Genomic DNA, 27,924 nt, shown 5'->3' on the forward strand with positions numbered 1-27,924 from the left:
GCCTGGCACGGCCTCGGGGTGAGAAGTGCAGCCTTTATTGATATGATACCAACGGGCTGGCCCCTGCTGGGGGGGCTGGGATCCCCCCAGACAGTGGGGCCGGGTGTAGGGCCCAGGGCTGAGAGCCCCTTGTCCCACCCCCCCGCCCCACAACTCCAGCTCAGCACTCCCTGGCAAAGCATCCTCCCACCCAAACTGGGAAACACTCCTGTTCCCCAGTTGCAGGGGGAGCTCGGCACTGGTTTGGGGCAGCAGCATCCCCAAGCAGGGTGTAACAGGCGCCCACACTGCCCCATATACCCCCCCTTCCACAAGGAGGGGAAGGGGCTGAGTTGGGCCCCATGCCAGGAGAAGTGGAGGACAAGAGGGTCAGCCCCAGTGCTCCCCGCTGGCCCCAGTTTGGGGGAGAAGCGGCTCCAAGTTGAGCTTGGCTGGGAGAAGGCATGTGCGGCAGTGCAGGGTGCTGGGGGGTCCAGCCATGCCATGGGGGCCATGGCCAGAGCACTGGGTGCCCCCATCCCTTAGGCAGGTGGCTTGCGGAAGACGCTCCAGGCATGGAAGCAGCGGGTGAAGGGCCAGGGCTCATTGCCTTTCCGCACCAGCCGGAGCTTGCGGGGACGCGTGGGGTCCTTGGAGCGCATGTGCTGGATGTAGACCTGGGGCAGAGCACAGTCATGGGAGTCCCTGGCCCTCACCCACCTCTGGGGGCTGGTGTTCCCCAGCCCAGGAGCTGCTGGGAGCTCTGCACCACCACGCACAGGGCAGGATCTGGGCCCCAAGGGGAGATGGAAATGCCCGAATCCTCCCTCTCCATCAGAAAGCAGGAGGGAGGCCCTACCTGGCATGCCTTCAGGCTCAGCTTGATCTCCACCTGGCTGGTCTGGGTGCCCACCCACATGTAGACCTGTGGGAAGGACGTGCAGCCGGGCTCAGACAATGGAGCCACTGGCAAATCCAGCCCCTGCCACGCTGCCCCCGGACAGAGGACACAGGACAGCCTCCCGCCCCGGCTCACCTCCCGCCCGTTGTCCAGCAGCATGATGTCATCGTCGGCCAGGTCATCCTGGCAGAAATCGGAGCACTTTTCCGACACGGAGAAATAGCCCTTCTCGTTGGAGCACCTGCGGGGACAGCAAGAAGTGGACTGCATCAAAGACACGAGTTTGTTAGGACTCAGCTCATGCAGAAGGAAGGGATATGATGGAGCAGCTGTTTTCAGCAGGTTGGTGCCCAGAGATGAAGAGTTGGGAGAGGGTTTTTCCTGTCGTGCCCTGGCTAGTCTGGGAGCACTGAGCCCCTGGTAAAGGCCACCATGGCCCAGGGCACCCAGGATGAGGAAAGGGACCAGTACAGACTCGAGCAGCCCCACCTGGGTCAGGACCTACCTGAAGAGCCGGGAGTGCTTCATGTAGTCAGCGTCTTCATCATAGGGCTTCTGGCTCCCGATGCCCACCCAGAAGAAGTTTTCGGGCTCTTCTCCCTCGTTGATCACCTGCAAGGACAGGGACAGGGTTGAGCGCAGCCGTCGCCTGCCCTGGTGGGTGCTGCCACCCAGGTAAGCCGGAGCCAAGCCCCTCTGTGCCGCCACCCACTCACCTGCTTACTGTAGGAGTCATCAAACATGTGGTTCATGATGTCCTCGGCCAGCTTGGCCTCATCGGGGTCAGCTGCCCGGCCCACCCAGGTGTAGACGATGCCCTGGTTGTCCGTGCTCTCAAAGGGCACCTGGGGGAGCACAGAGAGTCGGGGCTGCTCAAGAGGGGAGGGGGGCAAGTGGCTGAGCATCCCTGAGGATGCTCAGCTGTGAGCAGTACCTTGAGGATGAAGCAGAACTCTGAGTTGAGCAGACCAGCATCTGTGTTGATCTGGATGCACCTAGAAAAGAATCCCACGAGGCACCATCAGCAAGAGATCAGGCAGTTGCGCCCACTGGCACGTACCCTGCCGGGAGCCTGGCACCCGTGGGTGCTGCCTGGCCCGGAGCATCCGTCGGGAGGGCTGACCTGGTGCAGAGGGCCCCGCCGTTGGTGCGGATGTGGTAGAGGCTGGGCTGGGGTGGGCTGGCCCTGTCCTTCCGCTTGCCCCGGTGGATGACAAACCTCCTCTTGAAGTGCGAGAGGAACTTGGGGTTCTCCTGCTGCTGGGTCATGCGCACGACCTGGCCAGGGGTGGGTGTCAGCAGGGCCATGGGGACCCCCCCAAACACAACCCCAAGCCCCAGCTGCACCCCCCTGCCAGCCCCCATCGCTGCTGCTATCCCCTGCCCTTGGCCTGAGGGACAGAGGGGATGGGGAAAAAGTGCGGCAAAGATGGGGACCCCTGTGTCACCCCCCAGAAGCAGGCAACGGAGTCACCTCCAGCTTGCCAGGGAAGAGACTCTCGAACTTCTTCTGGAGGCTGAAGGTGAAGGTGAGCCAGCCCATGTTGGAGGCCTCCCGACCCTGCCAGAAGTAGACGATGCACTGGAAGTCTTCCTCGGGCTGCTTCTCCTCCTCCTCTTCCTCACCCTCCTCCTCCCCTTTGCCTTCACCCTTCTTCTTCTTCTCCTCCTCCTCTTCGTACTCCACCGGCACCCAGTACCTGAGGGCAAGAACAGGGGGTGATGTGAGGGATGGGGCAGGTTGGGGCTCTGGGCAGGGAGATGGGGGGATGAGGTGGTCCAGCAGCCCCAGAGAGGGGTTGAGCCGGGTGTTACCTGCAGAGGAAGACGTAACAGTCGTGGGTGTGGAAGTGGCCGAACTCCTCCTCAGGCAGGCGAGCGAATTTTTTGCCCTCCAGCACGAAGCCCTCCATGCCGTCCAGGTCCTCGTTCCATTCCTCCATCAGCTGCTCCGCCTGTGGCCCCACGTGCTCCGTCAGTCAGCGACCACCCAGCCCCTCCCATCAGCACCCAGCCCAACGCCATGGGGACACGCACAGGACAGTCCCCAGCCCTACCTCGCTGAGGGGCATGGGGGGCTGGCGGGGCAGGAAGAGCGCCGTAAGATCAGCCTTCATCTGGTCCTTCTTCTCAGCATCCTTGCGGACCTTGCCGGCAAGGCCGCCCTCCTGCAGCACCGTCTCGGCATTGCGGGTGTAATCCACACGCAGGACATCGTCCCAGTTCTTGAACTTGGACTTGAAGACCTACGTCGGGGAGCAGGTAACGCACCCTGCGGCCCAGTACCCTCCCTGGCACCCAGCACCCCATCCGAGGGGTCTGTGCCCCCGCAGGCACGTGGGCTGCCCTACCTGGCACTCGGTGCCCTCCAGGTTCCTGGTGACCATGGCGTGCTTGGGCCGGTGCAGCATGCCGCACAGCTCCTGGCTCAGCTTCAGTGCCGCCGCCCGCACCAGCCGCGGCGACTTCCTCCCGATCCAGATGAAGACGTCGGACCAGCAGTCCAGGATGTACACGCTCTTGGTGTCCAGCAGGCTCTGCAGCTGAGGGCACCGCAGGGAAAAGGGGTCAGGCACCCCTGGGCTTTCCTGGCTGGAAAATGCTCCCCAAAAGACAGTCGGGAAGAGCAGCGCATCCCCCACCCGCGCCCCGAACCTGCCTCTCCCGGGGCACAGCTGGAGGCAGAAAGGGCACAAAACCAGTCTCACTGGTCAGACTGGGAGAACCTCCCCGCCACATCCTACCAGGCGCATCTCCGGCATCAGATCAGCCTTCAGCCTCTTCTTGTGCTCCACCGAGAGCTTGTAGTTGATCTGGGGCAGCTCCAGGTAGCCCAGGCCCAGGCCAACCTGCAGAGCGGAAGGGGACACGGGTGAGGGGGGGCTGCAGGGCCCTGGCAGCACCGATAGCCCCACAGATGGCAGCTCCCCACCTTGTACAGCTTGGGCTTGTGGGGCTGGAAGTCATCGGGGACGCAGGGCCGGATCTCCTCGGGCTGCCCCCCCAGCGCCTCCCAGAAGTCGGGGGTCTCCTGGCCCTGGGTGAGCAGCGTGATCTCCGCCTTGCCCTTCCGCTCGTTCTTGTTGATCTTCTCGGCGAAGAGCCTGTGGCGGGGGCAGGTGAGATGGCAGGTGGGCTCCCTGCACCCCCGTCCCCCCAGCCCAGCCCTACCTGGCCTTGGTGGTGCTGCTCAGCGTGGCCTGGCTCCCGCGCCACACGAAGAGGTTGAGGCCGTGGTCCAGGAGGAAGACAAAGCTGGTGGATACAGAGGTGAGAGGACAGTCAAGAGAGAGTGGGGTGCACCGTGTCCTCCCCACCCTAGGGGTCCTTGCGGAGCAGGGCACCGCAGCTGCTGGGGCTGCCCAGTGGGGTTTGGACCCACATCCTTGTAGAAAGGTGCTGCCATGGCCAATTTTCACCCCAGAGCTGCAGCTGCAATGTCTTGGGTGGACCCTGCCAGCACCCTGTCCCTCTGCAGGGACCCTGTGTCCCCTGGCCGCTCCCCCTGCTCACCGCGGGTCCAGCGATGTCCCTTTCAGTGCCACCGGTTCCAGCTTAACGTTCTTCTTCCCATAGACACGGTACAACCTGAGGGAGAGACAACCACAGTGGGATGTACGGCACCGCCTGCCCCACACATCCCTCCAGCCCCTGGCCCCAGCAGTACCTGGTGACGTATTGTGTGTCCTCGACGGTGAAGAAGCCACTGGCTGTGCCACCCTCGATGTAGGAGATGTCATTGTCAAAGACCTAGGGGCAGGGAGGGGGTGAGGGTGGGAGAGGCAGGGGTGGGGGCTATGGCGGGGCTGGGGGTCAGCCTCACCTGGAGGAACTCGTCGCTCTCGTCCCCCATCTCCTCCCGGATGCTGCGGCACTCAGCTCCCAGGTAGTTGCGGAGATTGACGGCATGGATGGCGGAGCAGGCCTTCTTGTCCAGCGTGGCCTCCTGCCCGATCCAGTAGTAGATCTCCCAGTTGAGGGAGCCATTCTCATCCAGGAAGGTCTGGGGAAGGATGGGGTGTGAGATGGGATGGTCACAGCCCCAGGCTGGGGATGTGGGGGACCCTCTGTCCTCCCCAGGTACCTTGAGCACGATGTAGCAGTCGGCCTCATAGAACTTGCCGTGGAAAGCCTCGTCCACCAGTGTGGGCACAAAGTTCTCGATCTGCCAGACGCAGAGGCCGGGCAGTTGCCCCACGTCCTCGCTGAAGAACTCTGAGTAGTCCAGCTGCGGCTTCTCCAGGCCCTGGTCCCAGCGGCGCGTCTTCAGGTCCGGTGCCTTCGCCTCCCCGCTCTCCTGTGGGGACGGGGACAGGTCACTAAACTGGGGGCAACTGGGTCCCTGCTGGCAACCGGGGTGGGCCAGGGGCACCATGGTGCTGCTCGAGGACCCTCTCCCACCTCAGACCCTACCTCTATCTTCTTGTTCTTCTCCTGGGCCACGTCCGACATCCCCTTCAGCACCTGCTTGGCCTGGTCGTCCTGTGCGGAGTCCTTGCGCCGCCGGAGACGCATCTTGCGGGCCAGCGGGTCCTTGGTGCCGCTGCCTGGGGACAGGGTGAGAGGCAGCCATGACACCTGTGCCTTGTGTAGGGCATGCCATGGGACAAAGCTCGTTTCCCGGCCTCTCCCAGGGTGCTGCCCGAGGCAGAGCTGTCCCTCACGTCCCCGCACATTTACCTGCTGCGGCAGCGGCGACGGTGGCCGGGGAGGCTCCGGCCAGGCGGAGCTGGTTCTGCAGGGAGAAGTCGATATTGTACCACTCCGACGTCCGATCCACTGGCTTCGGTGGCATCACCAGGTTGGGATTTTCGCGCACGTCCAGGATCTGCCAAGAAGGGGACAGGAGACCTCACTGTTCTGAAGTACAGGTTCACGGGGACATTGAGGATGTGGGCTGGGCCAGGAGACCTCCGGAGCACGCTGGGCTTCGGTGAGGTGAAGGTATGTGGAAGGAACCCCAAATCCACCACCTGCCTGGGCTGAACTGTGTGCTAGACTGCCTGTATTGGTTCCAAGACCCCTTGTCCTCACCTTGCCCATCCCACCCTACAGCCCCGGGATCCCAGGGACATGCTGGGGCTGTGCTGGACCCAGCCCAAGGTGGAGGGGATGACGGGCTCTCACCTCCACGTCCGTCAGGAAGTGGATGGCCTCTGGCAGCGTCACCAGGCGGTTCTTGTTCAGCACCAGTTTCCTCAGCTTGGAGCACCTGTTGGACATGGACGTGCTGGTTAAGGCCCAGGGCAGGGACACTCAGAGAGCCCGTATCGCCACACAACCTCCGTGTCCTCTTTTGAGGACAGAACTGATCTGGCTGGGGGCTGTCCCCTACCTGCACAGGCTCTCGGGGATGAGCTCCAGGTTGTTGTTGGCTGCCATGAACTCCTCAAGATTGGCAAGCTTGCCGATACCCGAGGGGATCCCATCAAAGTCAAGCTTGTTGGAGTTCAGGTACATCTTCTTCAGCTTGGTCAGCTTGCAGATGGCTGACTGGGGAAGGAGGAGATGGCAAGGTGAGGGAGAACCCAGTGGCATGGAGACATGGGCAGGGATGCCATATATGGGCAGGGACATACAGGCAAGGAGGTGAGCTCGTTGCGGGACAGATTGAGGGTCTCCAGCTGGGTCCACTGGTCAATGCAGAGGGACAGCTCTGTGATCTGGTTGCTGCTGAGGTTCAGGCGCCGCAGGCTGCCCAGTGTGTAGAGGCACTCGGGAACACGACTGAGGTCGTTGCAGGACAGGTCCACATCTGGAGCAAGACAACGGGGTGACGATGCCAGCCAGACCCATGCCAGGGCTGAGAGAGCCCCTGGAGGGCCCTGAGCACCATGGGGCTGGGTCCCCTGGCCCTACCTGCCAGGTTCACCAGGCCCTCGAGGCTGGTGGGCAGGTTGCTCTGCGTGCGCTGGGTGTTCCTGAGGTGGAGGGTCTGCAAGGCTGTCATCGCCGGGAGCTGCCTGCAGACCATGGAGAACCACGGGGCAGAGATGGCATCAGGGCTGGAGCAGGCACCTGGCCCAGCCCTGGCACCGTGGGATCCAGCCTGGAAAAGGGGGCCTTACCGGAGCTGCGCATGCAGGAGGGGGTTGTTGTTGAGGATGAGGGTCTGGAGGTGAACCAGGCGTCTCATCTGTGGTGGGAGGCTCTCCAGCTTGTTGTTGCTCAGGTCGAGGTAGAGCAGGTCCGTCAGGTTGATGAAGAGCTGGTTGGGGATGGTCTCAATGCTGCGGGGATATGGACATCTTCAGGGCTGCCTGGGACTCGCACCAGCACCAGGTCTCCCTCAAAGAGGGACAGAGTGCAGTACCCGGAGTGAAGGGGGTGATGGATGGAGGTGGCCACAGCTAGAGGGAGATGGCTGCCTTGGCCTGGACCCACCTGTTGTGGCCAAGGTTGAGGACCAGCATGTTCTTGGCATTCTCCAGTTCCCGGGGACATTCTGTGAGCTGGTTGTAGCTCAGGTCCTGGAGCAAACAGGAGAGCAATGCAGGCATCACCCTCTGCCCCACACCCAGCAACCACCACCCAAACCCGAGGAGCGAGGGGCATCTTTGGGGACATGGCGTGCCTACAGCCACGCTGGGCCTTGCCCTGTGGATCAGTGCCCAGCAGCAACTGGACAAGTACACGGGGAACCCAGCTGCAGCATCAGCCTTTACAGGAGGCATTGCCATAGGGTTATCCTGCCCGCAGCCAGATTCCCCAGCGCTTGGGCATGGGGTCAAGACTGGCACTGAAAGGGCACAGGAGCTCTTGCTGCAGGGAAGCTACTTATGGCCTGGGCACCCAAAAATCAAAGGGAGCCTGGCAGCACTGAGTCCTGATTTACTCCCTGCACCTTTCCCCCAAGTTCTCTTCAGCTCCACCACGCTCCGTGCGGAGCATGAAGGGCCACCAAGGTGCAAGAACAGGATCCAGGAGCCTGAGCTGGCTCTTGCATTAGCCAAGGAGACTCTGCACCTACCAGCACCGAGAGGTCGTCCAGCTGGAAGATATCGTCAGGGACTCCTGAGTTCTTCAGGCTGTTTGCACGAGCCACAATTGCCTTGAAATGGGAGAGAGAGGCATGACTACAGCCACTCACCGGCTCTACGCCGGCTGAACCCCTCGGGGTGGCCATAGATGATCCTCGTGTGCCTCCAGAGCCAGGGGCTGGCCAAGGGGTGCGTGGGGATACCAGCCCCGATGCAGGTGGGACGCATAAGGGGGACACTTACCCGGAGGCAGGGCAGGCCGGAGAGCTCACCATGGAGCGTGGTGAGGCTGTTGTGACTCACGGAGAGGTGTTCCTGCAGGGAAGCCCCAGACAAGCCCCAATGAGAGGAGAGAGGAGACAGGGCTGCGTGGGACAGCAGTCGGGTCCCCACGCTGATGTGGGGGCTCCTCAATCCCAGGAGAGTCGGGGGCTTGCGGAGACATGGGGTGAGCTCAGCCCTGACACCCATGAGGCTGTGGCGATGCCCCCAGTCTCAAACTGGTTGATTTGCCCCAGCGTGTCCATGCTGCCTCCGCGCCCCTCGTTCCCTCGGGCAGACCTGGCTGAGACACCCCAGCCCTGCTGCAGGGTTGGGGGCACTCCGGGCTGCTACTGAGCTGGCTTGTGGCAGTTCCGTACAGCCCCCAAGCAAACAGACCCCAGTTCTTGGAAACGCTTCTCCCCGGGTGATCTGGAAACGGGCAGATGTGTGGGGACCGGCAGGGTAGGAAAGGAGCCCAGGGAAAATTTTTGTTTTCCTCTGACAGCCCGGCTGTTACCTGCTCAGGAAAATGAGGAATTGGCAGACTGGGGGCGAGATGCCAGGTTTTAAGTCTAGTCGTGGCGCCCGAACATCTGTCAGGACTGGCAGGAGCGTGGCTCCAACCAGCATGGAGGGCTTCCCCGCTCGCTGTGCCTCAGCAGGGTGCACCCGGCACGGTGACGAGGACTTTTGGCAGCATTTAAAGCATCGTGTTTGTCTGACACCAATTTAACGATGTCCATAACACACTGCAGGACACCGCCAAAGCAAAGCTTAGCCATGGACTCCACCAAAGGCCTGGCCGTGCGCGCAAAACTTGAACCACCCAAAAAACAAAGCCAGGCAGCTGCCAGCTACGGCTCTTTATATCTTCTAGTAAAGGCGGAGGAAAAAAAAAAGAGCCCCAAACCCTTACTCCTCCCCATACTAAACCTTCATTCTTCCCTTCTATTAGAGGGCAGAGGATCTAAGTGTGGTTTTCAGTCTGGTTTTCTAGGAAAACAAGGTGAAACTGAATACAAGTCTGCCTCATCTGTCTCAACCCCACTCCTAACAGCTCCTGCATCCGATTTCAACCACACGTTGTAGCTCAGCCCTATTATTAGACACCAGAGCATCTGCCGATGAGCCACGAGGCTGGCAGGCACTGCCGCGCAGGGTCCCGTCTGACCCCGCAGCCCCAGTGGGAGCCGTCGAGCCCCATCCCCTGCCTGAAAAGTGCCGCTCACCAGCTTCTGGAGGGCGGCGAGCTCCTCGGGCAGGTAGCAGAGCCCCGTGCGGTTCAGCTTCAGCCAGCGCAGGCTGGTCATCGCCTTCACGTGCTCCGGGAAGTAGCCACCCTGTGAGGAGGAGGAGGGTGAGAAAACCACCTGCCCCAGGGGAGGATTTGGGGACCTCAGTGTGACCCACCCTGTGTGGTCAGGGGGAAGGCCTGTCGTCGCCCAATGCTATGGGACTGGGAGCTGGGGAGCCACGATTGCCCAGTCCTATGGGATTAGGAGAGGCTGGGATCACCCAGTCCTATGGGATGGGGAGCTGGGAGGTTGGGATGGCCCAATCCTATGGGATGGGGAGCTGGGGGGGCGGGCTGGTATTACCCAGTTTTATGGGATTGGGAGATGGGGGACTGGGATCGACCAGTCCTATGGGATTGAGACCTGGGGGGATGTCTGGGATCACCCAGTCCTATGGAACCGGGAACTGGGGGGTCGGGATCACCCAGTCCCATGGGACTGGGACTTGGGATCACCCAGTCCTATGGAACTGGGACCTGGAGGGCCGGGATCACCCAGTCCTATGGCACCGGGAGGCCAACATCCCCCGGCTCTCTAGGGCCCCATGGGTTGGGGGGCAGCAGTTGCCCAGCCATGGAGGCTGGGGGGCCAGGGATCGCCAGGCCCTATAGTACCGATGGGGCCAGGGCCCGGTGCTGCCCCTGTACAAGCACCCCCGGCCTGGGGACATCCCCCAGCCCCAGGGCACCGGGCCCGGGCGGGCCGAGCTGAGCCTGCGGGGCCGGGCCGGGCCTGACAGGGGCCGGGTGGACAGGACCGGGCCTCGCCCGCCGCTCGGGGCCTGGGGCCGGGCTGTCCCCCTCGTTCCCCGCTGCCCCCCGCTCCCCCCCGCACCTTGAAGTCGTTGCCGCTGAGGTCGACGCCGCGGACGAAGGGCAAGACCCCGGTGGCCGCCATGGCGGCGCTGGCGACGGAAGGGCGGAGGGACCCGGCGGCCACCCGCCCCGCCCGGCCCGCTCAGGCCACGCCCCTTCCCCGCAAGCCACGCCCCCGCCGATGACGCTCTGCCGGCGGGAGGGCGGGGCCGGGTTCTGCTTCCGCACGCGGGTGGGCGGTGCCGCCCCGCGCCGCGCCCTCATTGGCTGGGGCCGCGCCGGGAGGGGGGGGGCTGCGGGGCGCGCGGCCGTCCCGGTCCCGGTCCCGGTCCCGGTCCCGGTCCCGGTGCTGGGGGGCCGGCCCGCTCCGCTCCGCTCCGCTCCGCTCCTGCCCTTGAGCGTGTCGGGGCTCGCAGGCGGCCCCTGGCTGTGCCCACGGCCCGGCCGCCTCCTCCCTCTTGGCAGCGCCAGGGTCTCCGTCCCGGTGTCCCCTCCCCGGGGGGGTGCGGGCCGCGGTACCCCGCCTCCAGTGCCGCCGGGTCCCCTCGAAGCGGCGGTGGCTGCGGCAGGGCCGGGCGGGTGACCCTTCTCCAGGGTGACCCTTGCTCCGCCGCACCCAGGCGTCCCGGCAGCGGCGGGAGCCTTTGACCCGGAGGCGGAGGGGAGCGGCGGGGTGGGCGCTGCAGGACACCCCCCCCACACACCCTTTCCCCAAAAAACTGCCACCCTGCGGGCTCCGCGCCCTCCGGGGCGGTGGGTCGCCCGTCCAGGGTGACACCCCGTTGCTCCTCTCCTTCCACAGGGCGACCATGGCCGAGTTCGGGCGGCAGCGGGGCAAGCGGCAGGAGGACGGCGGGCTGGGCAGCGTCCTCGACCTGCTGTTGGCCAACGCCAGGCTGGTGCTGGGAGTCACCGGCGCGGCCGTGCTCGCTATCGCTACGCTGGCCGTCAAGCGGGTAAGGCTGGGGCGGCCGCCGTCGGGGCTCGGAGGACGGCAGCGGCCGGCCACCGTGTGGGGGTGAAAGATGAGCCACGGACCCCGTTGGCTGCTCCCGAGCTGCGGAGCTGCTCCCTCCAGTCCGGCAGAACCGCTGCCGGTGTGGGGTTGCCCGCTCCCACCCTGCGGGGGCACATACAGCCCCCCACACTGTTTGCCTGGAACAGCACGCGTTTGGGGTACGGTGTCCCATCCAGAAAGGCACCTTGGGCTTAATTCACATTTGGCCACCTGACTTTTTTTTTCCGCTTAAAGTCTGTAGGAAGAAACTGTGTGCCTTTGTGGCCCCCTAAACTGTATATTTTTGTTAGTAGAAGCCCCGCGTGGGGCCGTGTCTCCCCGTGCGTATACCAGCGGGGCTGCCGTCCCCCTTAGCTTGGGGTGTGACCACAGGGAAACGGTACGGAAATAATAACGCATCCACGTGGGTTTTCCTCCCCTCCAGCTGATTGACCGAGCCACCAGCCCTCGCGACGAAGGCGATCCCAAAGCCGAGCAGAAGACCCTGGAGGAGAGCTGGCAGGACTTGGCCTTGATCAAGGCGATGCCAAAACCCCCCAAGAAGCAGAGGAGGGAAGACCTCGGCGAGCCTCTGCTCTCTCCGTCTCGGCCACTGGTGCCAGGTGAGACTAGTGGTGTGCATGCCAGCTCCCACCATGACTGGGAAGATCACCTTGGCGTGCTCGGGGCCGGCTGTGCTGCTGCTCCCTGCGGTCTGGGAGTTCCATGCTATTTTTAGCTCGGTGTCCGGAAAGCCGACCCGATTGTGCCCTCCCTCCTGGGAGGCTCCCAAGCCGCGGCCCCTTTTTAGGCAATGCCTGCGGTAACGGCACCTCTGATAACATCCTGGGTGCCTTGGCCACCACGGCATGGTGGAGGCTGCTGGGGCTTTGTTTCCTTCGGAGCGGTGGCTGCTGCGCTCGTTTTCTGGGTCAGCTCTGCCTAGAGGAAGGTACGCTCTGGAGCTGCCACAGACAAAGGCTGCCTTGTCCAGCTGCCTACAAATACGGCATTTTTCCAAGGGTGAAAGCAGCCCAGCTCCGTGCAGGGCAGGTCCTGAGATACGGGACACGGAGCGGGATCGTTTGTAGGACTCGGCATCGGGGCAGGCTGGATCTGCCTGAGGAGCCTCAGTGGGGCCAAGACGCGTAGGGACCCTGGCAACGAGTCCCTTGCCCGGCTGCTAGTGCGTAGCCTGGTTTTACCCATCCCTAGCTGGGGGGTGAGGCCGGGCGCTGACGGGTTTTGGGGTTAGTTTGGGCTCTGCCTTGGCTGAGAAGCGCTGTTAACATTGGAGGACTCTGTGGTGGCCCTCTTGGCAAGGTCAGCCTCGCATCAGAGAGGTGGGCTGAGAGCTGGGCACCCAGCTCACACCTCACCCTCGGCTGCGGCAGGAGAAGCTGCTGCTGTAGGTTGCAGACTGTCTGCTCAGAGCTGTGACTTCTCCCTTCCCTCTGTCCCATCCCCTTCTCACAGAGCCCAGGGTCTGCTCTGCTCCTCCAGAGACCCCTCGGGTCGAATCCAGCCCTCTGCGCTGTCTCACGCTGCAGGAGAAGCTCCTCTCCCACTACAGCAGCCAGCTGGCCGTGCCCAAGGCGCAAGTGTCCCTCGCCCTGCAGCTGGCCAGGAGCATCTGCACCCAACTGCAGAACTTCCTACGGAACAAGTGCCCGGAGCTGCCCTTCGGCAGCCTCTTCCTCAGCGGTCCCCTGCTCGATGGCCTTGAGTCTCTCTCAGCCGACCACATCCACCTCATGCTGCCGGTGGTCCTCGATGCCACGCTCTGGAGCCTCATCCCAGGAGAGGACACTGTGGTGAGGAACCCCCAGTACTGGATGATCAAGAGGACCGATCTGGAGTATTTCCCTCGTGGGTGTAGCCCCTGGGACAGGTTCATTGTGGGCCGGTACCTCTCCTCCAACACGCTCAACGAGACCCTCCACAAGATGCTGGTGGCCTCCATCAACTGGCCTGCCATAGGCAGCCTGCTGGGGACCGTCATCCACCCAGTCGTTGCCTCCCAGGAGCTGAAGCTGGAAGTCAAACATGATCAGGTTGAGCTGAGCATCACCCTCTTCCCGGTGGTGGAACTGGAGGACAAGGTTCTTCTGGCTGCTCCTCCTGAAGGACTGGTGGAAAACCTCTGGCTTGAGAGCTTTTACAGGGCAGAGGTCTCGAAGGTGAAGGAGCTGGATGCTGGTGACTCCGGGGCTCGGCAGCACTGCCTCTGCATCCTGAACGGCATCTGCAAGAGCCATCCCACCCTGCACAAACTGAGCGGCAGCCCCTTGACCCACGTTGTCCTTCACCTCAGTGCCACCAGTTCGGACTGGGCAGAAGAAAGCCTTGCTGACAGGTTCCAGCAGGTGCTTGAGGAGCTGGTAGGCTACCTGGAGAAAGGGGTCCTGCCTTGCTATTTCAACCACAAAATCAACCTTTTCTGCGAGCTGTTGGAGGATGAAATCGATGAGATGGGCTTCATGCTCTACAGGGCCATATCTGAGCCGGAGCTCCTGCTGGAGGAGAAATGATCGGTGTGTCGGGAACTCCTGAACATAGGGTGTTCCTCACCCATCTGCTGCTCCCCGCTGTGAGGGTTGCGATGCTTCTAGTTGACTAGTCGGTAAGAGGCAAAGTTCTTGCACTTTATGAGAAAAAAAAAAAAAAATTTCCTGTCTGAATAAAAGGTGCCTGAGCAGAGGTGGGTGTTGGCGTAAGGAGCCTTTGGCTGGGGGGGCTCTGCCGAACCCAGGACGAGTGCAGCCCGCACCTCAAGTACCCACAGGTGAGTCCTGTCCGCTGGGAGCTGACGTGAAGCATGTTTGGTCTCTGGTTCCCAGTGTCCTCTGCCTGTCCCAGCCTGCTGTTGCAGCTCTCGGGCTCCCCTCACGCTCCGAGACCAGCTGGAGGGGAGCGATTCCTCGCTGCTGCTGTGTCCTGCAGACCCCACGGGGTGCAGTGTCCCCTTGGACACTTGGTCTTACTGTGCCATGCCCTCCGCCAGCTTTTGGGACAGGGTGTGAGCCTCATCCGTCTGCAGGATATTGCCCGAGCGATGACCTGGGTGGTTGTCTGGGCACTTGAAGGTACAGCCGTAGCGAACAGGGCGTTGGGTTTATTCTTTGGAAACCTTTTCAGCTGCCAAAAGGGGCGAGCTCAGCCCTGCCTCTTCGTTCTGCCAGTATCGGCTCTGCCCCGAGGAAGGGGCGCGCTTCCAGCACAGCGCCGGGGCTTCGTGGCCCTTGTCCCATGCGGTGTTTTGCTGGAAGATGTCCTGAAAAAGGCAGTGGCAGGAAGAGAGCTGCTGACTCCCAAGAGGCTCCTGGTATCGGTCCCTTGGTGGAGGCTGCAGCAGGGCTGTGCGTCCCCTTCCAGTCTGTCCAGTGACCTTCTCACACATGTATTGCTGCTGTCTTGAGGTCCCGTTCCCCCGGAGCTGCGTGGTACGGGGCAGGAAAGTAGGACAGGGATGGTGCTCTGAGCAGAGCGCTTGCAGGAACTGAAGTGGTTTATGCTTTTTATTAAGAAGATATGTTTTGTTTGGGTGTTTTGTTTTGTTTTTCCTTTGAGTGGCTGCTAGTAGGCTTTGGTTCTGGCTGTAGTCCCAGAGCGAAGTAATATATTCTTATATTTAATGGGAGGAGATGTTTTTTGCACACTGGTGGAGATGGAGAAATCCTGTGGACTTCAATGTGAGCAGCTGTTGTGGTTTAGTTTTGTTTACAGCTATCATCTTGTTTATGGGAGGGGAAAAAAAACCCAACAACCTGTGCTTTTCCTCCCAGTCTGAAGATTACTTAGTTTGTCCCTCCAACCCACTTCTCGGGTGTCAGCGATGAGAATAAACCTTCCCTGTGTATACTGGTTCTCGTGTGTCAGCTCTGTTTTGTCTCCTTTCTGGTGGTAAGGGCTGAATCGATCCTCCAGCTGCGGTGGCATGCCAGAGGACTGCCCAGGGCCTCCCCGCCTGCGAGGAGAGCCTTGGCGGTGGTCAGACCCTGTCCTGCAAGGCCCTTCTCCTCCTCTTCCAAACCCCTGTGCCTGCGGAGTGCCTGGCTGCGGTATGTGAGCCATCCCGATGCTGAGCTCTGCCATTTACCCGGTGGCTCTAACGGCTCAGCTGCCTGAACGCTGGGCAGGGTTAGACCAGTAAAGCTGGTAACGGCTGATGCCACCAGCAACGCTTAACCTGCTGCCTCGGTGCTACACCGATGCTTTCTGCTGCCGTTGCCCGTTCAGAGGCTGCTGCCTGGGCTTCTGCCGTGCTTTTGCCAGATCAGTGGTTGCGTTACAAAGCCTCGTAATCCTGTTATTTTAGCCGGCAGGTCAGTATTTTTAGGCCACAGCTGTTAATCGTGGGAGTGAGGGGTACAGGGAAATGGAACCCGAGTTCTCCTGACCTTATTCCATAGATTTAGGCTCACTAGCAATGGACGGCTGAGGTTAAAGGATCTCCTCTCTCGTGCAGACCTTAAAGCGAAGCTGTGCTGCTGTGATCTCCTCTGCTTTGAGCTAGACTGTAGAAAGCGCTTCAGCCTCCTGCCCACCCTGGCTGCTCCGTGTGCTGCGTGTCACCTCAGTGCTGACCCCAGGGAACCGCTCTGTGTCCCAAAGGAGCAGGGTCATGAGCAGCATCGGGGGCCCTGGGGGGAAAACCGGAATGCTGTCCTCCGGCAGAAGAGGACACCGGTGTCTTGTGGATCTACTTGTTTTGATGTACAGAGGAAGCCCCAACAGAGAGGGAGGAGGAAGCCTGGCTTCCCGGAGAGTTCAATCTAAACCAAGTGCAGGAAAACAACCTCCCTTCAGTTCAGCCAGCCGTCTGTCCGTCTGTCTGTCCCTGGGTAGCAACACCACAGCAGATGCAGCTGGTGAGATAAACCCACTTTCCCTGCCCCTCTGCAGCAGCTCGTTTCTAAATAACTGGAGGGAGTTTCTGCCAAGAAAGCTCCTGTGTTGTTCCAATGAGTGAGTGGAAAGAGAAAGATTTGGGTGGATGCTTTAAAAGTAACAGCGTAACTGTTTTTAGTAGGAAGAAACAGTAAGGCGGAGTTAAGGTGTCACTGCATCAAACTTTTAAAAATTAAATAATATTTTAATAAGAAACTTATTAGTTTGACAAAAATAACTTCCATTAGCTAGCAGCATCACAGAGGCATCTCTCCAGGTTTGAAGAACAACTCAGTTTCAAATTCGGGAACTATGTAAAATGAAGGCTTTTCCTGAGCACCTGCAGCTGAGCTTCCCTTTTAGGGCAAGCACCAGACCCAACTTCTCTGCACCTGGCCCTCCTTCACTGGCAGGGACAACCCCTGGTAAGGGGTATGGCACTGTGACAAAAAAGAAAGGAGAAAGTTGCTCAGGTACCATCAACTTGGAAGGGAACTTAAAATAAGATTCCACACTGTGGAAAGCCAGGGACTAAGAAGCACTAAGCAACCCTGGTGTCTGTCCTGGTGCTCCTCCTTGCATAGAAAGGCTACGTACAACTACCACCGTGGCAGGAGCTGCAGGTGGACTAGATCCAGTGCTGTTTTCTCTGCAGATTCAGTTTCCAGATGCCTTCTTGAAATGTTTAGACTATCCCAATCTGCTCAGCAGAAGAGCAGCTGGAAAGAGCAGCAGAGGTACCTTTCAAAGCTGCTTTGAACCCTTGCTGCTCAGGCATGTAATGCGTGTGGGAGGATGGTATCCCTTGGGCAGGAGCGGCCTGCAACCAGCCCTTCCAGAAAGCACTCAATAGGCTTTTTCTAGACTCCAGTTCCTTTCAGCAGTAGTTGCTCCCGTAGCAGCTCACAACCCTGGACCTTTCCGGCTCTCCAGATGTCCCTCCAGGCTCAGTGGTTTTGAGGGCAGGTTTTCCTAGTGTGGCCAGGCTGGTGGCAAATGCTACAGGTCCGTGGTTTCTTGGCAGTGGCTTCTGAGGAGAGACCGCTTGGTCTCTTGGCTTTGCTTCCCACTCCTCTTGAGTATCCACTGCTGCCAAAGTGGTTTAAAGAGACATCTCCAGAAGGCCCTAAAGAGAAAGGAAATGCATTTAAGTACCTTCGAAAATACAAGTAGGTGAGAAACAGAAGTTCAAAACGTCCAATCAAGGATTTTACTATCCCAGGCACTCAGATTATTCCCAAAACTACACTTGCTTTAGATCTCTCTAAACAGTTGTTAACCGTTTGTCTTGCAGCATTAGAGAAATGTGGGAACAGAACAGGGGAAACTGATCTGCCTGGCTGCATGCTCTGGTCTACAGCTGAAGCAGAAACAACAAAACATGCCAGACAAAAACTGGGTTTTAAGTAGTTTTGAAAGCTTGATTCTACCCCTTTAGGCCCAAATGTCTAAGGAGGAGGAGGCCAACGTTGAAGATCTCTCTCAGACCAAATTTCCACCTCTGTACTTCGCTCACTGTCCCTTTGTGTCAGTGCTCTTTCTTTCGCATCCTTATTTTGTTATTAAGTTTTTTGTGGATACTTGTTTTCAGCATCCTTCCAGAGCAGCCACACTCAGTTTCTCAGCTCTGATCAAAGCTTCAGAAAGACGTGGCCTTTTATTGCATTCCTAAACTAGGGCAGAGGGAGCAGCATGGTTTCCCTGGCATGACGGAATGGGGTTAAAGATCTCCAAAAGCAGTGCCACCGCTTCAACTATGCACCAAATTGATTACAGCTCTCACAAAGCTGAGCACCATAATTTGGGAAGAAAAATTCCCAAGCAGACTGTTGGCAGGAATGCTGGGCTTTATCCAACGAGTCACGGATGGACGGACAGACGCTCGAGCTTACTGCATGCAGAAGCAAAGCATCCTGCCCAGAGCTCGGCAGATGTGTGCTCTGAGGACATATGCTGCTAGCACTTGGAAAGGTAAGCCAGACTCGGTTGTTACGAGCAACATTTGAAGTGCTGTAATGCTGCTGACAGATGTTCAGAAGACAAACCTGAAGTTCAACATATGAGTTGCTACGAGAGCTGTCACACTGTGGTAGCATTACACATCTGTGAGAGGTGTGTTCAGTTTAGCTTCAAGAAGAGCCTCCAACCTTTGCGTCTCACCCCAAGCCCAGCCTTACCTGGTGCCACGTTTTCATCTGCCCACTGGAAGAAGCCGCACTGCTGCTCGCGGGGTTTAGAGCAGCTGTGGAACTGCCGCCCTTTGTTGGGCCCGTCCTTTTGGACAGTGCGCGTGACGGCTGGCTGGTCGCAATTGCAGACTGTGCCGCCTCCTGCATCGGAGCTGTTGCTTCCAAAGAGCTCTGGGCCTCTCCCTCCTCCTGGCCGCTGAAATCCTGCTGGGCCCCTTCCTGCAAAGGGCTGGGGCAGGGCAGAGCCCTGCGGAGCCACGTTGCTTCTGTCCTCTGACTGCTGATCAGCCCAGAGAAAGAAGTTGCAGGTGCTGGCGCTGCATTTGTAAAACTGCCTGCCTTGATTGGGCCCTTCTTTGCGCACAGTTAACAGCAGGGCTTCGTTCCCGCAGTTGCACACCACTGCGTTGTTCCCGTCATCTGGAGCAGCTGAAGGAGCAGGCCTGGGTGCTCTCATTGAGCTCCGGGAGAGTAGATGTCCTGGCGCTGGGTTTGTGGTCCCCCTCATGTGCCTGCTTTCACCATTAGCTCTGTTAAAGGAGTTGTTGGCCTGCAAGTGATTAGCTTGCTGGCTGGCTGACGAGGCGGGTTGGGATGACCTGTGTAAATACTTGAGGTCCAAGAGCTCTTTTAGCATCTCATCACAGCCTCCGATGCAGCCAACAAACTCCAGGGGCATCACGGGTGGAATACTGCCTCTCTTGAACTTAAACTTCAGTCTAAAAGAAAAGGAAGAATAAGTCTCCCAGTTAATACAACTTCTCATCAACAGATCTCGATTTGGACTTGAATTTTTATGTTGTTTGTTTTTTTTTTTAAATTCTGCTATATACTGTTTTCCCCAATCCCTCCTCTTTCCATCCCCAAGCCATGAGAGCGCTGCTCCAGCTTTCCAAGACTGGAATGGAAAATGGTTGCCCAGCCCAGGAGCTGCATTTCCCCAGGGGATAAATGGTATGACCTACCTGTGAACTGGATGCGGTTCACACACAGCGCAGATGCTCTCGTCCCTGGCCACGTCCAGCACGAAATCAGGAAACCAGACTGCAGCTTTACAAGCCGGATAGCCCGTGCAGCTGAGGTAGAACCTGTCACGGGACAAAGGCACTGGATGAGGAAGAGGCAAAGTCAAGACAGTCAGTGATCTGTTCTCCCATCTTCTCAGGCGCCAAAAATTGTCAAACCAACAATTTTTAAGGGCAAATATGTACTTGAGAGAGAGGTTCAGCTGAGTCCACACAGCTTATGTAGCTGGTGGAGTTAGCTAGCTGCAGCCCAAGTTTTCATGCTTGCTGCAGAGGGGAGGTAAACAAACAACACCTAGAAAAACACAAACCACCAGAGAAGGCTACTTTCTACAACAGGGAAGATCACCAACCCGCCGTTCTTCTTGGTCTTCAGGACCATGTCGTTGTTGCACTGTGGACACTTCCGAACAGAAACGGGCATTGCCGGGTAGACCTCCTCTTGCTCTGCAATTTCTGCAGCTTCTCCAAAATACTGAGCCAAGGCCTGGTCCAACCTATGAAGAAACAAGCAGAGCATCCTGTGTGTCTCTTCTGCAAAGAGCAATCAGGCACTGCAGTGAATTAGTGCCTGCTGCCCTCCACACAGCCCCTCTGAGCTTCTCCATGAGGATGTTGATTCAGGACCATGCCTCTGCAACAGGCTACGTGTGGGGACAACATGAAAGAGGTCAGTGCACGTTGCTGTCTCCTTCAGCCAGCTCTGAATTTAATCTTTAGGGTTTAAACCAAGATGAGCAGTTCGTTGGTACCAACTCATGACAGTGTGCCAGGCTGCGAGTCATCCTTTCCCATGCAAATGCCTACACACCCTGGGCAGCACTCCAGGGAGAGTGTGACAGGATCCCACTCCAGGCTGAGCCCCAGATGAAAAGCACCTCCCAGAACAGCAAAGCAAACAGAAGAAGGCAAAGACAGGACTCACTTGTTGGCTCTGGCCACAGCTTCGATGAAGACTTGCTTGTACTTTTGGACCTGCTGCTGCAACACTGCAGCTTTGTCTTTCTTCCCTTCACAGATCAGTTTCAGATCAGCTTCCAGCTCAGCTCGAAGGTCAGGCTTGGACATCTCGTAGCCCATGGAATCGTAGCCTGAGGAACACGCCACACGGTAAGTGAAAGGAAGGAGCAAGTAAGAAACTTGCCATCTTCCTAACAGGTACTGACTGCCCTTACCTTCAACCAGCCCCATGCCCAGGTGGCCTGGGAGGAACCGCTGATCTGCGGTAAGGCCCACGTACATCCGCGTCTTAATTGTCTCAATGTGCTCAGCGTGAGTGGCATCAGTCCCTGAAAGCAGAGAGGCTGTTAGTCGAATTAGGTGCCAAGAAGTGATTTCCCCTGTACCTGTTGCAGAGCGCACGGTGCTAAAGGGACAGGGAGACAACTTATGGTCAGGGGCAACACTGTCCTCACGTCCCACTGGCACTGAGGCCAACAGTGTGCTGGCAGGCACACCCTGGACCCTAAATCACACCTCTCCCTGGGTACTGGAGGCACTCTGCAGGCTCCTTAGGATCTTTGGACTTGGCCTGCAGGTCTCTACTATTCCTTTGTTCTGTACGTTTAAATGATTCCTTACCTGAAGTTGACATTTACAGAATTCCCTACTCTAAGGGTGGGACAGAACCGGTGTTAGACAAGTTGAGAAGACACTTATGAACAAAGCTCTCCCAAGAGCGAAAGGCCACGCTGCCAATACTGACCAATGCCATGTTTCTCCATGAGAGCAATCAGATCCGCTTCTGTGAGGAGCAATGGAGGGCTGGTTTCCCCATCCACCATCTCCACTGTAGTGGGCTGAAAGCGAGACCCTTTCTGATACAGTGGGATAACCTGAAGGGAAGGAGAATCTCTTTGAAACTGCCTTCTGGTCCATTCACTGACGACAAAATGTCACGCTAACAGCAGGCCAGTGCAGTAACAGAGCCAGCACCCTGTTCTGGAGGAGATCCAGTCTCAGGGTCCTCAGGATTAGACAGTAATGAGCTGCCAGAGAGACCACTGAACAACAACTGCAGCTCCTCTGGGTGAGTAAAATCAACTCCACAGCCCTGTATGCTCTCTGCTGTGGGGTCAGAAGGGGAAGAATCTATCCAAAGCTGGCACAATAAAGCTGCACAGGTTTTCAGCAGAGATGGCTCTGAGTGAAACAGCCAGTGGGCCAGAAATTGTCTGTAGAGGGGTCTGAAGTTGGCAGTGAGGTGTGATTTTTAAACTCCAGGTATCTTAGCCATCTCCCATCAACGTTATTCAAGGGTATTACCTTATCGCTCCACTTCTCATAAGGATAGACTTCCAGATAATTTCGGGCCAGGATCATTAGTCCTTGAGCAATGAATCGCTCATTAGCAATGTCAATCTCCACAGTTGTTTCCTGTCCCTTGGCATCTTGAGAGCAGCAAGCCAAAAAATGGCGCACGATGAATTCGTATAGTCTCTGCTCATTGCCCTGATATTAAAACAGAAAAAGAGGATCAGAGTCTCCTCCAGCATCAATGAGATGTCAAGAAATTTTAGTGAGATCTCAGGTGACAATACTGTGCTAATGACCATATTACTAAGACTTCTATCTTTATTTATCAAGCAATACAAACCATCCAGTTATCTCTGCCTTAGTTAAACTCACCTGCAGGTTAGCAGTGTATTTTGTGGGGTGAATGGGAGGGTGAGCCTGATCTGATTTGGTTCCGTTCCGAGGGGTTGGCCCACCCTGATCCAAAATCCTCTGTGCAAATGCCCCCCAGTTTGGGTCCTGTGTTTGCTGTTGCACTAAGGCAGAGAGGTTCAGCTCCTTGGGGAAAATGTTGGTCTCAGTTCGGGGGTAGCTAATGAACCTTAAGAAGAAAGACAGAAGAGCACTTTAAGAGGTGCTCCAAGATGCTTCCCATTTTGGACTAAAGGCCATTTACTTTTGAAATAATTAAGTTTACCATGCCAAGTTTTGCTTTCTTACCCTTGAGTATAGAGTTTTTCTGCTATTCTCATGGTTTCCTTTGCGTTTATTTTCAGTTTGCGGGAAGCCAACTTCTCAAGTTCCTGCATTGGGAGGAGCCAGAAAAAAAAAAAAGTATTTGTGCGTGATTCAGAGTGGTGAGTAAAATATCTGTTCAAAGCGTCTTTCAGCTAAGTCCTTTCAGTGTAGTTCAAACGTACCACAGTGTCCAGGGGCACGGGCCTCCATTTGCTTTTTGGCTTGCTCCCAACCTCAACAACAGTTGCTACCGGATCCTAAACACAGAGTAAGCAACACACAAAATCTCCTTTAAGAGTTTATATGAACCGTTCTTTAAAGGTCTTGAGTGAGACGGATGCAGGAACTGTTTGGCTGATATGGGATCATACAATTATTTAAAAGCTTTCCTACCTCCATACACATCTGGTAAAGGACCAGGCATGCTGTGTGATTGAAGAGCCGGTTCCTCTTCCAGTTGAAGACCACACTGCCGTCTTCATGATCATGTGTCACTGCGTTGAACAACAGATCTGAGTGATATAGTAGTAATACAATGGAAATAGAGCAGAGGCAGTGGGGCCACGCTATTGGGAAGCCTTTCGGTTCTGCTTAGTGGTCACGGCAAAAGAAGAGGAAATCACCTCTCCAGCATTGTTTGTTGCCCTGAAGTCTTTCCTTTCTATACAAGTCAAGCCCTTTAAGATGGAGCCCAGGACTCGCTTTCCTCAAGCATACCTTTTATTTTATAGAAGGCTTCAGGAACAAAGGCTTGGATGGCTTTAAAGCGTTCCACTACAAACCCCAGCGTTGGGAACTGGCAGCTACCATAGCTGATCAGCTGATCTGCTAAAATATCAGGGAAGATCTTCCGGAGCCTCAGTGTCTGGAATCTGGTAAAGGCAGCACCTGAGAAAACAAAATGGACACCAGAACTGAATACAACAACATTGAAGAATAATCACAGCACTTCAGATGGTTCTTTTTCATAGTCTAAGTATTAATTTTACTCTAAGTTTAATAGTCAGCTGCAGAAGCCTGTCAGTGCTGAGTGAGCTATAAACCTAACATTTGCTTCAAAGAGCATGTTTCTAGTAAAACATGAGATGTGATTTAGTTGCATCTGATCTAAAAATCAGATTTAAAACACTATAGAGGGCATTTCTGTCTTGTGTTGAGGATACAGTAACAGATGACTTCTAAGCACCCCTTGCTGGGCTTTAACAATGTGCATTCAACACGGTTAGACAAGAAGCGACGAAGAGCTTGATGCCCAGCTATCTTCTTGGTACAGCAGTCTGAGGAGTTCAAGTATTTACAGACAATAAGCTATACACTGATAACAAAGCTGTCCCCTGCCTACTTCTTGTTCACTTCCCTTTAGTAGAGGTGCATGCAGCAGCTCAGGCCTGGCAGCCTGCTCTCATCTCCAGTGGGCGTTTACGTACCAATCCTGAGGTCCAGCTCCTGCCTGACGTCAACTGCATCACTCGTTTTTTGATCTGGTTGGGTGAGGTTCTCGCAGGCTGTTCTGACAGCATGAAGCGTAATCTCTGAAAAACGGGCTCGGAAAACCTGGAGGTTTGGCTTTACTGTCAAACACACGCACAAAAAAAATAATATCAGAGAGCGACTCAAACACCAATGGAAAGGAGCAACTAATAAACAGTTATCTTTGACAGAGTATGCTGTCAACCTCTTCTATAGCTTTCCAATAGGTGAATATATTTATGGTATATCAGAGCCACGTATTTATCAGAATTACAGTCAACCTATTAAACCTGGACACAGTAAGACTGAGAATACGCCTCTGTTACGAGATCTCCGAGCAGCGTTACCTGTTAAACCAGCACTTTAATGGAACTCAGTTTGATGAAGAAGATGCTTTACGCACCAGCTTTGCAAACGTGAATTATCTCAAAGCCAATGTTCTCTCCTTCTCGATCACAGTCAGTCCAGATTACCAGAGCTTGGCACTGCTGGACTTCTCGTTCAAGGGTTCTCTAAGATAAGAAAACAACAGACTGAGACATAACCAGGCCACTTGCTTTGTCATTTAATTTTAGAATGACTCACTAACTGAACATGAAATGCAACACGTATCCATAGAGACAGATTGTTGCAGTAACATTTTGTAATTGTGTCTCTCATGAGATTAGGCAGCTTTCAAAAGAATTGAGTCATTTATTTACATCTAACTCTGTTAAAAAGCGTGGCTTGGATTGGATTGTACCACAATCTGTTTTCTGAAAATGCCATTTTTTATTTTTTTTTTTGTAAAATTGAGACACAGTTACCAACTCTACCTTATTGGAAAAAACATTTCTACTTTTAGCAAACTAGTTGTTCCTTTACTGCACTAATTGTACAAGAGCAGGAGACTTTGTGTTACAAATGAACAGCATATATAGTTCTAGGAAATGCAGGAGGAATTTGCTAAACTCTAGAATTTAGATGTTGAGGACGAAGGTACAATCTTCCTTCTGTCTGAGACAATATTTGTAGAACTAACCTCTGAACTTAAGAGTTTCAGGGAAACTCTTAAAAACAACTTACCTTGATATCCATGTAATTTTCAGGGCAATACTTCTCAATTTCAGCATCAAAAAGAGCTAGAGGGTTGCAGCTATGCCTGGTAAACAGAGGATAAACAGTGTGCGTAACAAAAACTAAAAAATATGTTGTGAGACACTAACTGGTGTCGTCTTGTGAGGAAGCGCTGTTCAAATACTGGAATTAATAATATATTTTATTACGGGCCTCGTCTTAGACAACTTAAGCATTCACATGAAATACCGAGTTACGCTTAAAAGCAATAGAACCAAAAAGCAACCAGAGAAAACAACAGCTCTGGAAGGCAGCCCTAAACAAGCAACTTCTCTTATTTCAAGTACAGAGAACACAGGAAAGGGAAGACAGAGAAAGCGCCTCACTTCCCAGGACAAATCCTAACTGAACAAAGAACACAAAAGCATCAATCAAGTTCTAAAATCAGTTTAATTCCTTGGGTCTGCCTTAATGTATTTTAATCAATATTATGACTTTGGGGATTTTTAGAGCTCTGAAGACAGTAATTTGAAACAATACTTTAGCTATTCTATATAAAATTCGGTGCTCATCGCCCTGCTCTGCGTGGCTCCTTGAAAAATGCGGTGTCAGAGTCCCTCCCTACTCCCACTCAGCTCAGGCTTGAAAGCAGAAGATGACAGCCCCCCTTCCTGCCAGGGGGTATTAAGTACTAACCATTTGCGAAACGGCAGCTTAAAATCGTGAGCCAGTAAGTGTCCTGACACGGACGTCATCACCATAGTAACGTTCTGCAAGAGACAGGGCAAGGTTAATTAGCGCCCATCGTTTTCTAAAAACTACCCAGAACCCCACGATCTTGATGCAGTTCTCCATTTACACAACCAGTGACACCTCTCTCCTGCTAATATATCATAACAAGCTCTTCTCTTACTGACAGCTAAATCTATGGCCTTATCCTCAATTTTTGTAGGAAGCTCACAATTCTAAATAGCAACATATTTTTGGCTGATACAAACCCAGAAAGTTGAAAGACTTAAAGCAACAAAAAAGGTCAGTGGTTGAGCCAAAAAAAGAACATCTGACTTTTCCTCGTCTTTGGACAAAACATCCCTGTCACTGGATGTGTGTTTTGTAACTTCTGACCAATGGCTTTTAGTAATTAGTATTTTGCACTTCTCCGATCCAGCAGTAGAATGAAAGAAAACTCTACCTGGCCAAACATCTGGTAGTCGTATTCATAGATCTTGTTGAACTTGGAAAACCCTTCTCGCTAGAAGGAAAAGGAAAGTTGCTGAGTTTCTGGCTCCTAACGGAAACCCAACGCGTTCCATCTCGCTTTATACACACTGTTACGGTAAAGCACAGAGAAGCACGGGGCAAGTGAAAACCAGGTACTGTAGCCAAAACACAAAGGCAAGGTGGGGTGAATGGAAATTGTCTGTATCATTTATGAAGATGCTGAAATGGTGCTTTCAAACGTAAGAGGATTTTAAACTGAAGGGGATGCCAGGGTTATCTCCTCATGGACAGTGACAACAGCGAAGAACAGATTTGTTTAATGGGGCTGGCTAATTATATTCCTGACAAACAACTGTCCCGCTCCAAACGACAATTAGTGTGTCAGTTGCGGGTCACCAAGACTGCCCTCCACCCAACTGAGACTCATAGAAGTTTCTAGATTGGGTATTTGCTGCTTTTTCTACAGAAGGACAATATCTTCCTTGATTGGGACTGTCAGTGCTCAGGTTCTCAATAACCCCTTTCATTCAAATGTAATTCTGCTCTAGAAGAACATTCTAGTTCCTTAGCTTGGAAATACCAAGTAATTATGCAAACCGTTAAAGGTCACAAAACAAAGCAGCAGAGAGGAGAGATCTTTGAACTCCTCTTCTCCAAACCGCAGACCATCTTTGCTTTATTATGTGAACTTCAGTAAACCCCCGACACTTGCTGATGCTGCAGAAGCGTCGCTTTTTGACTGGGAAATACATGCTAACAGATGGTTTCGCTTCCTGAAGCCTTTTGCATACACTGCAAAGCTAGGAAAGACACAGGGAGCCCTCGCTGCGGAGCTTAGTGCCCTGAGAAGGCAGTCCGGGCAGAGGGAGCGCAGCTGGGGAGCTTAATTCCAACAGCAGTTAAGTCACAAGGAAAAGGGGTCCAAGACTCCCAAACGCGTTGGGGGAAGTGGTGTTTGTCCACAAAAGAAAGCCATTCTTGTACCCTTATGCAGTCAGAAGTGGCCAGAGAGAAAAACAGTGCAAGGTGTCACGCATGCTGATGCGAATCGCCCTACGACAAATGGGCAGAGTGGGCCGGGGCTACCACACGAGAGACAGCCTACAGCCGAGAACAGGACTGCACTGCACGGTGGCCCTGATGAGCTAACCCTCTCCAGACAGCTAAGCCAGACCTGTATGCCTGTCAGCGAGCAGTAAGGAAATGTGGCACATTCCTACCCGTCGCATTCTGCTGTTGGAGAGCAGATCTGCAATCCCTCGGGCAGCATCGTTCTTCTCGGCCACGCACAGGACTTTCCGGATCCTCTGCAGTGCCATATCCTCCGCAGCCCGGGAGAAGAGACGCCAGGGCGGGGGCAGCATCCTGACCCTGCAGCTAGCGAAGAGCTTCGCTTGAAAGTTCATTACAAGAGACGGCGACAGCTCCCGGGGGGGTCAGGGCATGCTTCTGCGTCCTTGCCCCGTGGCCGGATCCTGCTGGGGACGGAGAGCGATCGCTGAATGTCCCTGCCACGGGGGAACGTCCCTGCTCAGCCTTTAACCGGCGACCCCGGGAGGGCCCAGGGCACCCTCTGCCCGGCTGCCCCCTCAGAGCTGCAGAAGGCTTCTCCCCCCACCAGAAACCCAGGCAGGGCCCCCGGCCCCCTCCTGCCCTGCCAAGGCCCACCCTCAGGCCGGGGCAGATGAGGCCCCCATCACCACCCCCGAGGCTCTCCCCGACCCCCCTCGGTGTCCCCCCGGTCGGGCTCTCCTCACCCACCGCCCTCACTCCCGCGCTCGCTCTGTCGCAAAGCGGGGGGAGGACGCGGCGCGCTTTCCCGCACCGTCATGTCCTGCCGTAAAGCGCCGCAGTGGAGGGAGAGAACTA

General features: G+C 55.8%; 3 protein-coding genes across 7 annotated transcripts; 1 reads left to right on the forward strand and 2 right to left on the reverse strand.

The window, feature by feature from the left end:
• Positions 1 to 13: 13 nt before the first annotated feature.
• Positions 14 to 10,406, reverse strand: FLII (FLII actin remodeling protein). Its single transcript, XM_054210779.1, has 30 exons — positions 10,254 to 10,406; positions 9,354 to 9,464; positions 8,104 to 8,175; positions 7,851 to 7,931; positions 7,265 to 7,350; positions 6,949 to 7,110; positions 6,740 to 6,843; positions 6,460 to 6,635; positions 6,216 to 6,373; positions 6,008 to 6,092; positions 5,561 to 5,708; positions 5,294 to 5,427; positions 4,965 to 5,177; positions 4,704 to 4,883; positions 4,548 to 4,630; positions 4,394 to 4,468; positions 4,052 to 4,135; positions 3,813 to 3,984; positions 3,625 to 3,729; positions 3,232 to 3,423; positions 2,938 to 3,126; positions 2,696 to 2,835; positions 2,355 to 2,580; positions 2,004 to 2,158; positions 1,815 to 1,875; positions 1,597 to 1,725; positions 1,386 to 1,492; positions 1,016 to 1,121; positions 839 to 904; positions 14 to 656 (listed from the first exon to the last, which is right to left on the reverse strand). Exons 1-30 carry the CDS (start codon positions 10,314 to 10,316, stop codon positions 522 to 524), a joined length of 3,798 nt encoding a protein of 1,265 aa, XP_054066754.1. The 5' UTR covers positions 10,317 to 10,406; the 3' UTR covers positions 14 to 521.
• Positions 10,407 to 10,507: 101 nt separating this feature from the next.
• Positions 10,508 to 15,097, forward strand: MIEF2 (mitochondrial elongation factor 2). Of its 2 annotated transcripts, XM_054210790.1 has the most exons (4): positions 10,508 to 10,907; positions 11,037 to 11,190; positions 11,677 to 11,854; positions 12,708 to 15,097. In XM_054210790.1, exons 2-4 carry the CDS (start codon positions 11,044 to 11,046, stop codon positions 13,760 to 13,762), a joined length of 1,380 nt encoding a protein of 459 aa, XP_054066765.1. In that variant the 5' UTR covers positions 10,508 to 10,907; positions 11,037 to 11,043; the 3' UTR covers positions 13,763 to 15,097. The 2 variants fall into 2 exon arrangements, with proteins under 2 accessions (XP_054066765.1, XP_054066764.1); XM_054210789.1 differs by having other exon boundaries at positions 10,508 to 11,190.
• Positions 15,098 to 16,305: 1,208 nt separating this feature from the next.
• On the reverse strand, positions 16,306 to 27,901 carry TOP3A (DNA topoisomerase III alpha). 4 transcript variants are annotated; one of them, XM_054210785.1, is made up of 20 exons: positions 27,817 to 27,901; positions 27,276 to 27,530; positions 26,027 to 26,086; positions 25,531 to 25,604; positions 24,844 to 24,919; positions 24,182 to 24,290; positions 23,736 to 23,879; positions 23,026 to 23,196; positions 22,702 to 22,802; positions 22,491 to 22,565; positions 22,291 to 22,373; positions 21,964 to 22,171; positions 21,601 to 21,786; positions 21,041 to 21,170; positions 20,511 to 20,624; positions 20,261 to 20,426; positions 19,689 to 19,832; positions 19,276 to 19,398; positions 18,299 to 19,029; positions 16,306 to 17,247 (listed from the first exon to the last, which is right to left on the reverse strand). In XM_054210785.1, the coding sequence occupies exons 2-20, from the start codon at positions 27,459 to 27,461 to the stop codon at positions 17,069 to 17,071; spliced, it is 3,060 nt and encodes a 1,019-aa protein (XP_054066760.1). In that variant the 5' UTR covers positions 27,462 to 27,530; positions 27,817 to 27,901; the 3' UTR covers positions 16,306 to 17,068. The 4 variants fall into 4 exon arrangements, with proteins under 4 accessions (XP_054066760.1, XP_054066761.1, XP_054066762.1 ...); XM_054210786.1 differs by having other exon boundaries at positions 27,276 to 27,533; positions 27,817 to 27,851; XM_054210787.1 differs by having other exon boundaries at positions 27,276 to 27,533; positions 27,813 to 27,828.
• Between the last annotated feature and the right edge of the window lie 23 nt (positions 27,902 to 27,924).

The sequence above is a fragment of the Rissa tridactyla genome, chromosome 8 (assembly GCF_028500815.1).
Source record: "Rissa tridactyla isolate bRisTri1 chromosome 8, bRisTri1.patW.cur.20221130, whole genome shotgun sequence".
In the NCBI taxonomy this organism is placed as follows: Eukaryota; Metazoa; Chordata; class Aves; order Charadriiformes; family Laridae; genus Rissa; species Rissa tridactyla.